The 13361-nt window shown below is 41.1% G+C and overlaps 2 protein-coding genes across 4 annotated transcripts in view; both read right to left on the bottom strand.

The window, feature by feature from the left end:
- Positions 1–1409: 1409 nt before the first annotated feature.
- Positions 1410–12295, bottom strand: GCSAM (germinal center associated signaling and motility). 3 transcript variants are annotated; one of them, XM_019715162.2, is made up of 6 exons: positions 12128–12295; positions 9036–9104; positions 6490–6534; positions 5445–5491; positions 3731–3759; positions 1410–2832 (listed from the first exon to the last, which is right to left on the bottom strand). In XM_019715162.2, the coding sequence occupies exons 1-6, from the start codon at positions 12154–12156 to the stop codon at positions 2539–2541; spliced, it is 513 nt and encodes a 170-aa protein (XP_019570721.2). In that variant the 5' UTR covers positions 12157–12295; the 3' UTR covers positions 1410–2538. The 3 variants fall into 3 exon arrangements, with proteins under 3 accessions (XP_019570721.2, XP_074188114.1, XP_074188121.1); XM_074332013.1 differs by having other exon boundaries at positions 1410–2829; positions 12128–12286; XM_074332020.1 differs by lacking the exon at positions 9036–9104 and having other exon boundaries at positions 1410–2829; positions 12128–12289.
- The window catches only part of SLC9C1 (solute carrier family 9 member C1), a 99637-nt gene continuing 98436 nt past the window's right edge, over positions 12161–13361 (bottom strand). Inside the window, exon 26 of the mRNA XM_074314135.1 lies at positions 12161–12346. Within this exon, the coding sequence (XP_074170236.1) occupies positions 12161–12346 (186 nt within the window). The remainder of the gene's footprint in view (positions 12347–13361) is intronic.

Here is a 13361-nt window from a genome sequence, read left to right as displayed (position 1 = left end):
AATCTATAGAAAAGGAACAGCATTATATACAGACATTGTAAGTATTTCAAAGCACTCCTAAAGGGCTCTCCTGCTCAAAAATAATTTCCTTCCATAATCCCTTTAAATTTCATTATAAGAACAACTTTCTTTGGTTAAGCATTTATACTTAATATGTTCCTGATAAAAGGCATATACTATTTGGGACTGGTAATACTTTCACAGAATAAGACTCAAACAAATCTAACTTATTATGTTGTACTGAGAATATTTGCACGAGTCAGCTTCCACCGGGTTCAATGTCCAAGTGAAAAATCCAGCATAAAACCCAGTGATTCCCTGTTTCTGCCTTGCTGGAAGACCCTGGCTCACCAGGGACATCAGCACATGGTCTTCTTTATACATCATACAGATTTTTGTTTATTTTGTATTGATGATATCATTTATTCAGGGTCTGTGAGATGATTTACATACATTAGATGTACTCCTCCTATTTATGGGTGAAAAAGCTGAGCTTCCTAGATAACATGCTGAAGGTCACAGAGAAAGGAAGAGATAGAAACAGGATTTGAACTCCAGTGTTCATGCTCTTTCCTGTAAGCCATGTTATATCTTACAAAGTGTTCCCTGCTAGCATCTATGCCTCCTTTTGAACTTAAGTGAATCCTGGCAAGGGTCAAAGTTAGGGTTCCATGGGAAAGAATTCTGCTAAAAACAGGAAGTCAGCCCAGGATAAAATACTAAGACATGATTGGCTCTTTAACTGATGACCATCAACTGGATGAAGTCTCAACAAAATTGTGTTGAGCCCGCTGAGCCCAAGTTACTGCATAAAACTTCAAGCCACTGGATTTCTCCTTATTGGGCACTTAGAACATTTAAAATAAGGTTATTTAACTTTGGTTAGTTTGGGGCACTAACAGTAATTAATTACTGTTTAATTAATTAACAGTAATTAAACACAATGCATCTACCTCTTGTCTCAACAGACCTTTTTCTATTTTAACATCCCTAAAATTAGGACAATGGCCATTGGTGAAATTAAACAGAAAGTTGAGAACACAGGTGTGAATATAGAAATAGCTTAATCTGCTAATTGTTTTTGGGTTCACTCATCTAACTTGTGGTTTAATATTTCCATACCATTTTATTGGTACCAGCTCTTATATGTTACATGAATACCCAAACGTATTTCTGTTTAGTTTATCTCAATTTTGATTATTTATGGCAGGGGTCTATGAACTTTTTCTTATTTCTTTGTTTCTTCCTTTCTTTCTTCATCTTTTTTTCTTTTTTTTGGAAAGGGCTGAAAAATAAATATTTCTGTCTTTTTTTTTTTTTTTTTTTTTTTTGCATGACCTACAGTGTGTATCACAACTACTCAACTCTCCTGTGGCATCCTCAGACGTTACATAAACAAATGAGTGTGGTTAGATTATTCCAATAACATTTTATTTCAAAAACAGACAGTTGGCCAGATTTGGGCTTTGGGCCATAGTTTGCTGTCCCCTGTTTTAGGGGATAGACATAATTCTAGGGACACTGGAGAAAAGATGAGGAAAAATAAATAATCAGAGCATCCAGAGAAGTGCTCAATAGCAAAGGGGTGTGTGTGTGTGGTATTCTTCCCATGAGGACATTTTATTCATATTTTGTACATGACATATTACCTATAACATACATATACCATAGAGTAGAGGCTCTTCTATATAGTATATTCCAAGAAAGAAGCCAGGAATTGGAAGCCAGGAAATTAGATGGCAAATAACATTTCGCCACTCATTTTCAATGTTATGTGGCTTAATGGGATGAGAGAATCTCCAGCCATCTTTCTACTCTATCATTCTCTGATGCTATGATTTCCTTAAGATTTCTGGGAAGAATCACAAAGTTAAAAAACTTATGGACTAAAATTATATAAAAAATTACATAAAATCTTGGCCTGGGACTTACATGGGATTCAACCCATGTAACCAGCCAAGCAAGCCACCAGGGCCAAGAAGTCAAAAGACACTATCCAAAGGATACCACTTAGAGGCATGGAGTGAGAGGGATGCACAGGTGCCTATCCAGAAGTCTGTGAATTAGAGGTTGGGCCCTAAACATGTGTGGAAGGAGTGGATTCCTGTGACTTTAGAGGACAATCATCTGGCCATTTTATAAGAACCTGACTGAGGAGCAGAACCCTTTGTGATGTGCATTATTGTAGGGGACCAGAAAACCACTCCTGCCACTGAGTAGAGAAGCTCATTTCCAAAGCCACTTAGGACCAAATATGTTCACTCCTTCCTCAAAGGGTGGTGTTCAGAACAGTTGGTTCATCTTGAGATGTTGAATATTGAGTAGGGTCTAAGAGGCCCTGTGGTTTACAAACGATGTTATGCAGAGACCCCTGTAGAAAGGGATGCTGTGGCGGGGGGGAGTGGGGAAGGAGGCAAGCTGGAAGAGCTCTGTGCTCCATGCCTGCGTCACTCAGAGTCCCCCTCCCCACAGCTTTTATTTACTGGTGTTAAAGAAACGTTGGTCCAACCACTTCATTATAAATGGGAAACCTGAGCCTCAGAAGGGGGCAGAGGTAGATGTGTCTGTTGCAGGGTGAGAGGAGATTCTATGGGGTGTGACAAGTTCATATTCATTTTCTGGGGAAGGTGGATGCTTAGGAGTGGACTGCACACGGAGAAGTGAGTACTCAGTCTCGGTTCCTCTCACCAACTCTCTGGGCCGCTTAGCCTGGGAGGGAACGTTCTCATAACAGGCCTCCGCAGAGATCCCTGATGGCATTCTCCTGAGGGTGCCATGATTGATGAAGGTGTAGCACAGCTCCTCCACGAAGGTCTGGTCAGCATTGTCCTGCTGGTCAAAATAGAGCTGGCATCAAGACTTGGCCTCTTGTCATTCCCACTGCACTTTAGTCTCAACACAGGCCCAAACCTGGGCAAAGTTGGTCTTCCAGGAACCATCTCCCCTTCATTTCTTGGCCATTTGTTTCCAAAATGGCTGCCTACACCCCAACCCCTGGCCCGGACAGCCCGAGTGCTTATGCTGCCCAGAGTATTCAGCCAACTCAGGCACATGCTCTCTGCCCCATGTTCCAGAGTGACCCCTAACTACTCTGTATAATTCCCAGTCTCAGGGCCCTGAAAGCAGCCCATTCTTATAAAAGAGAACACTCTGATGACACCTAAAAATGATTGGGTTATGATATTTAACCACCCATTCTAGAAATATTTGCAATAATATGAAGGGAAGCAATGCAAGAGAAGGTCTCATTCAATGAAACCTCAGAAGATAAAAAAACAAAGCAGCAACGTCCAGGGCAAAGACCATGGATTTAGCAGTGAGGCCTGGTTCTAAATCAGGCTCTGCCATCTTGAAAGCTGTCTGGAGTTGGGGAATTTCACTTAATCTGTCAGTTTTCTCAACTGTAAAATGGGGGAAATGATAGTACTAATCTTAGAGGGTTGTTGCGATAGTTACATGAGATGATGCATGCAAAGCACTCAACACACTGCCCGGCACAAACTAAGTGCTCAGTAAATATTAGTTTATTTCAATAAATTGTACAACAGAGGTGACTGCTGCTTCTGCCACCAGTCCCCCCATAGGTCCCTGGGTTCATAAGCACGAGCATCTGAACTCTTTTTTCCATATTAAGGCCAGAAGGGGTCTTGGAGGCCAACTTCTCCTGCCATTTGGGGTGTCTACATTTTTACCATCATCTCAGAAAAAAGTTCATAGATGTTCATATTACCTGTGTGGTAGCAGATGATGTTCCTTCATCTGGAGAAAGGAAATACACTCAATGAATTTCAGGTCATGGGAAGACTTGAGGGGGGTCTGGGATATAAGGAACCAGGGAGCCAAGGAACAGCTGGGGTAGCCCTAATCAGGCTGTTCTGACTTACAACACATCCCTGGGGAGTGACAGGGCCATCCAAACAAGACACAGCCAGAGCTGTGCTCAGGAGGAGAGACCGAGTGGAAGGAGACACATTCTGTGGGTCTTTGGTTAAGAAATCACACTTCCCTGCTTCCTCCCTTTCTCCTTCCTTACACAAAGCTCATTGCATGCACACCCTGTACCAGGCAAAGAATCAGAAACAGCCCCATGTACTTAAGGGGCTCCGACTAGCACAGGAGGCAGACAAGGGCCCAAGAGAAGGAGAAGGGTGTAGTTTTTACTGTAGACGGCAGGGGAGGGTGGTAGTATGGTAGCTGGTGCTCAAGGAAAGCTTTGCAGAGGAGGAAACTCTTAAGCTGAACATTTCCATTCCTGAACCTGCTAACATACAAACAGAAGCAAGCCACTTTTTCAAAAGCCGGTTTTCTTAAAAGCAACTGGCTCTGGCCACTGCTGAAAGAGGCAGATAGACACACTTGCTACCCCCTCACAAACACACCACCAGCTCAATAAGCAAAACTGAGCTTTCACAAGGAAGCCTCATGCACCGTACCACCCTACACAGGAGGTGGGTGTGCCCAGGCAGGCCACTTTATATGGATTTACATTCTCTCAGTACCGAAACCCCAGATTCTTACATCTCCATAGATTCCCATGGCCATCTAGGACTTTCCTGATTATCAGTACAGAAAATGGGTCTGTGAGGTCTTATTTCTATCATGTTTTGCTCTGATGCAGGTTAGGTTTTCCTGGGCCCACAATTCCCCTGGGTGAAATGGCCAGGGGTGGGAGGGCTGTGTTATTTGTTCACACACCTTACAGGGCTAGTTTTTAAGATTCAGGGTGAATGAACTATGCTCTCCTCTTTAAACCCAGGAAGGCACAGGCAAAATTCCTTCATTTTTCTTCTTTAGAAGAAAATGCAGCAGTCTGTCCTCAGGCCTATACTTTCTTATTCTCTCTCTCACGTGGGATACTATTCACTACTCTCTCCTTGCATTCTTCTCTTGCCTTAACTCCAGCCTGTTTCTTTGTCAGAGACCGGTGCATTAGCCTCCTAACTGGTCTTCCAGCATCTGCTCTTGCCACTCCATACCACAATTTGTTCTCCACACAGCGACCTGGGTGATGCATTTCATGCAAATGTGATCATACCTGCCCTTTGTCAAAAGCAACTTCAGTACCTCCTGTAGTTCTCAGGATGTAAGCCCCATTCCTACACCTGACCACCAGGCCCTCCTCTGTGCTCTCTGTGCCCAAGCTGGCCTCTTGGCAGTTCCTTAGGAGTGCCTCATGCCTCTACCTCTTGCGTTCACTAGTCCCACTTAACTTCTTCAGCCTCCAGACCTCAGGGACCAACTGAAGGACACGGAGATCAATCAGCCAGTTCCTGATTCAATGAGCTCACAGTCTAGTGGACAAACAGAGACACAACTGGACAAATGGCAGCAAACTGTGTAAGTTTTATACAGAAATATGCGCAGGGAGCTTTGGGTGCATAGCAAAGCGACAGTTTGGAAGTAAATCTATCCAAGTGAAAAATCATGAGAAAACAATAACTTACTTTCCTTGTGAGAATCTTGCCTGGCTTTAAAAATGGGTATTTTTTTCCTGTAAAACAAAAGGAAAGTAAATTGGCTGTTTCAATATTAAGAAACCCTTAAAGGAAATTATACTCCTTTTAAAAGCTTACTTTTAACAGTTGAATTTGTTAAAGTTAGGAGTCTTTTATCACACCTCCTTCAGCGTAGAGAAATGAGAAGATAGAAAAAAAGGAAAAGGAAAAACTAAAGGATGAGATCAAATAGAAATCCACTCCTTTGAGTTTCTCTCTCTCTTTCTCCTCCCTTTTCCCTTTTCTAAGGCTGACATAGAATTGATTTATAAATGGAGAACTGTGATGATGTTACAGGTAACGTTTTTGGAGTGTTTCTTTTTCCCTGAAAAAATATTTATTTCATGTCATGTGAGTTAAGGAACCATGGTCCCAGTCTATGATCTCCAAACAAACAAGCCAGCAAACAAACTCCCATATGAGCCCAGAGGTAACTACACTGTATAGACAAACAAATGTAAATATATTGGAAGCCATTATCTCAGGAGGCAAGAACAACGTCTGCTCTAAGGAGAATGACCATATGTCCTGGTTTGCTCAGTCTCGTTAATGTCGTTGCCAATCACTGAGTGACCCTGACCTATTTTTAGCATCCCTTTCATCTCAAAGGTTTCCCCGTTTGGATGATAAATTATATGGTCATCCTGCTTATAAATTATCTGTGCAAGGGACCGAAATGTGTGCTTCTGTACAGAGAGACTCTGGGATTTGCAGTGTGATTAAGGGATCTTGCTCTGCATTGGTTGCCAGTTTCGTCCTTGCGTCTGCAGCTTTTCCATTTGAGGAGCACATACCACCCATGAAACTATTGTTCCTGTATTTCACCAAACTCGAAGCATCGCTTCCCTCACTGACTGTCAGATGATTGTGTCTGGGCTAGTGATAGGCTTCCTTTGTGGCCACAGACAGGGGGCAGTTCATAGGTAATCTGCAGCAAATGCCACACTGAAACCACACTTAGGGAAATAACCCCTGAAAACAATATTCCACTCACCATGGCAGGCAGAAACACCCTTCAGCAATGTGGCGGTTCCAGCATCTAAAATACCCGAGAGATGACATAAATCACAATGTTGGTTTCTGCAGCTTTGTTAGGGTGACTCTTCCCCTTGCCATTCTAGGTGACTTGGACACATCTGTCATGCTAGAATGCCTTTGTCCCCCCAGGACATTACTTGCCCTTTGGAAACATGAAGATGACACTATGAACTCCTAATCAGGGCAGGAACTTTCTGCTGTACTCCCTGCAAAGGAAAAGGGCTTGCTCATCCTCAGTTCCAGTGATTTACTTGGTCCCTTGTGATGAAGGACACACAAGAGGTATCTTCAGGAAATCTAGGCCTAAGTGTGTGGACATTTTAGAAATTTCTTCCAAGTATGGGGTAGGCGACATTTACACAGGATTCCACCGCTCTCTGAATTTCTCCTATTTATAACATATTATCATTGTCAGCTCACTTGTCTCTATCCTGCACTACGCCATGAGCTCCACAAAGTTGGGGACCTTATTTATCTGTTCAGCGTGGTGTATATCTCCAACATATGCCACAGTGCCTGGCACGTAGTAAATATATTTTCAATAAATATTTGATAAATGAATGAGTAGCCAAGAACAGAGCAACTCTAACTGGCTTAAGAGATCATCAAATCTGCATCCTTGGCCCCAAGTTATAACTAAATAAACAGGACTTGTTATCTTTCTCATGGCAGAAAGGCTCAGGGTCTCTCTGCAGTCAGACATCTAGGCTGAAATCTAAGTATCCACTGGGCATCTTTCTGAATATGAGACAAGGTCAAATCCTGCATAGTTGAATGTGAAAGCCCTTTATAAAGTACCACATGTGACAGTGACACTACGTAAAAAAGTTTGGAAAACACTATCCAAAAATATCTCCCCCTGTGAGCTTTCCCAGGGAGTTTCCTCCGAAAGGGCAGTGGAGGTGAAGCTGCTGCGTGGACTGAGGCTGAGTGTTCTGACAGCCTCTAGGGTCTATGTACTATCAGAGCCTTTGGGACTGAGAGGCATGGCTGAAATTCTTCCTCCTCTTCAGGCTATATACTGGGTTGTTTAAGCCGTTGTTTATATCTCCTGTTTCTTTGGCTAAAGAAACACCAGAAGAGAACCACTGAATCATACCAATGTTAAGAAATCAGGTTCACTGACGAGATATGGAGTGAGATGACAGGAAATGGTCAATTTTGACCAGAGCGTAAGGGGGGCAGGGGGTGGTAGATGAGGGTAAAAGGGATCAAATATATGGTGATGGAAGGAGAACTGACTCTGGGTGGTGAACACACAATGGGATTTATAGATGATGTAATACAGAATTGTACACCTGAAATCTATGTAACTTTACTAACAATTGTCACTCCAATAAACTTTAATTAAAAAAACCTGAAACAAACAAACAAACAAACAAACGGTCAGTTTTGAGTTATTAGATCAATATCTCTGGACTTTCTGAGGCACAGTTTCTTAATGTACAAAATGAGGATACCTATACTATTAATCTCGTGGAGACCAAAGAGAGTTAAATGTGGACAAAAGCTATTTTTAAATTGTCTATTTCTCCTACTCAACTTTTCCTGCAATATATTCTTGCATTTCAATTAGGATGTTTTGGTTTGGGGTGGGTTCAGGGACCCTGCAAGAAGGAGGTCAGACAAATCTCTATGACACCGGCTGCGTGCCAGCAGTTCCAGGTTCCTGTGTCTTGCATGAAGCTTGCCTGGCTTCCCAGTCTACCAAATCTCTCCCTTGTTATAATGCCCATGGCCCTTCTGGCCTGTTTCATTATTTAGAGTGTATGCTTTAACATATGTTCAATGATACCTCCTTAGCTTGCAGTGAAGAAATACACCCTATTGGGGGTGGGGGAGGAGAATCTCTGGGTCCCTAGTTCCTAGTCCAGGCTTTTTGGCTTAGTGGATGCTTTGTAATTGATATTGTTTCGAAACCTTTTCTTGAAACTGTGGGAAAAGTGAAGAAAACTCTACAGACCACAGAACAACTGGCTTTGCCACCCTGTTGGATTCTTGGACCTTAGGACACTATTTCCATATTTAGTGATCCCTGGCATTCAAAAGACCTGGTTAGAAAGGATTGATGGGGAAGTCTTGGTTTAAGAACATCAATATAATCACAAATGTTTCTCTCCACAAATCTTTCAACAATTGTAGTGACGGGGGTGGGGGGATAAGGTCACCACAGAAATAGAACCTTAGAGATTAAAATGAAATGTCGGGGATGGAGCTTGAGCATAAAGGTATTTGAGATAGACAAGCAAAGAGACAGCAGGAAATAGGGGTCTTGTTTCTAGTTCTTAAAAGTTACATTAAGCTTCTAGCAAAATGGCACATCTCTCGTCCAAAGGTCCAGAATAATTTTGTCTCTTATCTTGTCTCCTCATTTACTATCATTACAACTGCTGCTGGGTCTAAGCAGTGTCCTCTTCTGTGGGGTATGTGAAGTCCAGGACCCGACAGACTTCACTCTTTATGAGCAAAGGCTTGGAGAGGTTCTGTTGGATTTGCTCTCACCTGCATGTTCTTTGTCTGAAGTTTTGATTTCTCAGTTTACAGGATATCTCTTGAGTGTTCTGTCGCCACCTAAAACTCAACATATCGGGAATGAGCTAAGTGATTCCTCTCCAAGCTTCCTACCTTTCTTCATAAATTTTCCAGCTTTCTTTATTTCTTCTCTTTGTATGTAACCTCAGATCTTCTTGGCTTCCTCTTGTTGCCCTCACATCCTTTAATACACCCTCCTAAAGCATACATCACAATCCATTGCCATAGAACAGTCCATCAACGTTCTCCAACAATTGCCATACACAACCAATTCTAAACTGTTTGTTCCCAAATGTGCAGGAACCCTCATGATGGCCCTGATGATATCAGTATTTACAGAGACTTATCTGCTTGGCTCAGTTTCAGGGACTGTACACAGAAATGGGGAAGGGTACGGGCTTTGTCTCATGCAAATTACCATATTTTACAGAAAGCAGCAGAGCAGAGAACATGGGATAATAGAGGAAGAAAGTATCAAATAAAGAAAATAAATTGTTTTCTTGCTTGGATTGGGTTTCTGTAAAACCATCTTTTCATTTGTGGGGAGTTGGAGGTATAGAGAAAAAGAAACTAAATGACGCCTATTTCTTCATGAGAGGAGCTCAGTCTTAGAGGAAGGAATCTGCCAGAAGCAAACCCACTCTCTCTCCCTCAGTGCTTGACACGTTGTCTAACATTTTGGGCCTCAGCTTCTTCATTGGTCAAAAGTAGAATCATAATATCTGCATTACATGAATTTATTCTGAAATTAAATGTAATATATTGTATAAAATGTATATGTTATACATTTCATTAGTAGTATTCATAGTAAAATAAGTAACATATATGTATATATAGTATATATACAGTAACATATATGTATATATAGTATATATATACTACTAATGAAATGTATAACATACATTTTATACAATATATTACATTTAATTTCAGAATAAATTCATGTAATGCAGATATTATGATTCTACTTTTTACCAATGAAGACGCTGAGGCCCAAAATGTTAGACAACGTGCCAAGCACTGAGTGAGAGAGAGTGGGTTTGCTTCTGGCAGATTCCTTCCTCTAAGACTCTGAGCTCCTCTCATGAAGAAATAGGTGTCATTTTGCCCAGTGTGTGTATATGGGGGGGAAGAGTGGAATTTTCCCAGCTTTTAAAACAAATTTGATCTGGAAAGACATGGTGGGGGGTGTTGACTGAATGACAACCAGGTGCTAGGGGTGAAGTTGAAAATCAAATCAGATCCAAGGAATGATAAAACTTTTGAATATATTAAGGGAGACATTTTAAAATAGCATGAAAATGAAGGTGCTGGTCCAACTGATTAACTATTTGGAAAAAATACATATTTCTATCTGACACCATATAGTGAATGTATAGGCTAAATGTAAAAGCAACGCAACCATAACAAATTATGGTGTGGATTTGTGTTATCTTGGGATGGGGAAATAATTTGAAGCATAAAGTCATAGAAACCAAAAAGCATTCTAGATTTAACTGTGTTCAAAATATAATAAGAAAGACACAAAAAGTCTGGATGGCACAAGACACATAGACTGGAAAAAGTATTTTTTCTAATATTTATGAGAAAGGACTAATGTTTCGAAAGTACAAATAGGTTTTACTAGCAATAAAACAAAATAGACGAAAATCCAAAACAAAAATGGGCTAAAGACATTTCTGACTCTCTCAGATGAAGGAATACAAATAGCTCAAAAATATAGACGTTGACATAAAGATAACGCATCTAATGTTATCAGTAGTTATAATTGTGATTTACTGGTTTATTTTCTTTGTTTATACTTTACGTATTTTCCATTTTTTTTACAACGTGTTAATGTCGTAATCCTTCACCACACACCAAAGTTCTAAAAAATAAAATTACAAATGTGATATCAATCATGAGTTTCTCAGTTACATCATATTTGTATTTTGTTTTATTTTTCTTCTCAAGGCAGTTATTTTTTAATATTTCCAACCATTCATCCAACACTTACTGAGTTCCTAGTATATGCCGAAAACAATGCCAGAAGACAAGACTTCAAAGATGAATAAGTAACAATCTCTACATTTGAGAAGCTCACATCTAGACATAAAAATAGGGATTTATAACCTGATAGAAGAATGCTAGAGTTATAGACTGACAAAGGACTCTGAGGACATGGGAGAAGAAGTCTCAGACAGCACTGACTCTCAGGACAGGACAGGGGACATTCCATAGGCTCATCGAGCCTCCTTTTAGTAGGTGGCATTTTGAATCCTATGTCCTAGCTCCCAGTGGCATAAACTGAGAAGTGGGACACTAAACATAATCCTATAAAGATACCCCTCCTCCCACTGCCCCACTAGCTCATTTTCTGTAGACCACCTCACTTTGTACCCAAATAACCCTTGATTTGGGTGATACTAATTTTTACAATGGCTGCTTTGATGTTAATGAAAATGACGGTCCAAAAAATTTATATATAATTATTGAACCTTACTATGTGTCAGGCACTATGCCAGCATCACACACTCTAGAGCCCTCCAAGGTAGGTATTATATTATTATTTTCATTTGACATGAGGAAATTGAGGTCTAGAAAATTAAGCCTACTTCTCTACTAATTTCAATGACCTCTGCTTACGTGCCACTGGAAGTGTGCACCAGACAAGACCTCATAGTGGCAGGAAGCTTGCTGTTTATATTGAACTTAAATAGTAACTCAAAGGGTGATGGTGTCTCTGAGCTCCTTGGAGGGCATTAAGAGAACATCCCTTCCTGGGCCTCAGAAAGTTGTTCCATTTCTTAGCAGTGATCTATTGCGTAGCCCTCCTTTGATAAAGACCTTCCCTTTTTAGCTCGTCTCCACCAGCTGGTAATTGTGATTCAAGTGAGAAGGCTAAACCTATAAGGAATTGAACTTGGTGTCTGGCACATAGTAGGCATTTCATTCTTGTCAGTTCCTTACCTAATTCCCTCTCCATACCCTACCCCACTTCCAAGAGCAGACCTCTTTTTCTCTTTCTGGCCACATTATCCTAACCCATCTCTTCTGGTCCCTCTTAGAGAGTGTGGACTCACCTGTTTTCCCTCAGCAGAGTGTTCCCCATCCTGTCAGTCCTCTCTGTGCCTTTCCTCAGCCTGCCACGTGCTCTGACAAGGCAGCTCCTGACTTTGAGATGGGGCTGTGCTGCTCTGGCCACCAGTGCAGAGAGAGCTGAAAGGAGAACAGAATCTCTCTGCAGAGGAGAGGCGGGGCCCAGGGGGAGGAGAGTCAGAGGTGCACACACGTGCCTCCTCCTAAAATGTCAGAGCAGGAAAAAACCAGGCTATTGGCCTTAACCAGAAGTCGTTGGTCAGTGAGAGCTGTGGGCCTCTGGGGATGCCCCGCCTGCAATTACAGAGAGGCCACGAGTTTTCCACGCCAGATAATTAGATTTATTCAACCACTTTGTAGTCTTTGAAAAATCCGAGGGGGGATCTTGGTTGTAAAGCAAGGAAAGTTTAAAACAAATTAAAAGTCAAGCCACAAACCAGTAGAAAATATTAGCAAAACATATGTCTGATAAAAAGAGTTTTCCCCAGAATATATAAAGAACTCTCAAAATTAACTAAGAAAACAGACACCCAATAACGAAATGGGCAAAATATTTGAAAAGACATTTTATCAAAGAAAATATAGAGATGGCAAATAAATACATGACAAGATGCTCAACACTACTATAGTCATCAGGAAATGGAAAGAAAACCACAATGCAATACTTTTACACACCTATTAGAACGTCTAACATTGAAACAAAAAACTGATCATACCATGCATTTACAAGGAATGCAGGATATCTGGAAGTCTCCTGCATTGCTGATGGGAATGCAAAGTGGTTCAGCCTCTTTGGAAACAGTGACAGTTTCTTATAAACATAGCCTTACCGTACAGCCTGGCTATCCCACTCCTAGGTGTTTATCCAAGAAAAGAAAAAATTAAGACCTCAAAGAATATGTATGCAAATGTTTATAGCTGCTTTACTTGTAATTGCTCCCCCGAGAAACCCCCCCAAAACCCCAAACATACCCTAGAAATAATCCAAATGATCTTAAAGTAATGAATAAATAGCCAAATAAACTGTGTTGCATCCACACAATGGACTACTGCCCAGTAATAAAAAGGAATGAACTACTGATGTGTGCAACAACATGGACGAATCTCAAATGCATTATGCTAAGGTGAAAGAAGCCAGACCTCAAGTCTACCTTTTGTGACATTCAGGACAAAGCAAAACCGTAAGGACAGAAAACATATCAATGGTGGCCAGTAGAT

The sequence above is a fragment of the Rhinolophus sinicus genome, linkage group LG01 (genome assembly GCF_036562045.2).
Source record: "Rhinolophus sinicus isolate RSC01 linkage group LG01, ASM3656204v1, whole genome shotgun sequence".
In the NCBI taxonomy this organism is placed as follows: domain Eukaryota; kingdom Metazoa; phylum Chordata; class Mammalia; order Chiroptera; family Rhinolophidae; genus Rhinolophus; species Rhinolophus sinicus.
Note: the sequence above shows the minus strand (reverse complement) of the source record. Positions and strands in the feature narration are given on the sequence as shown.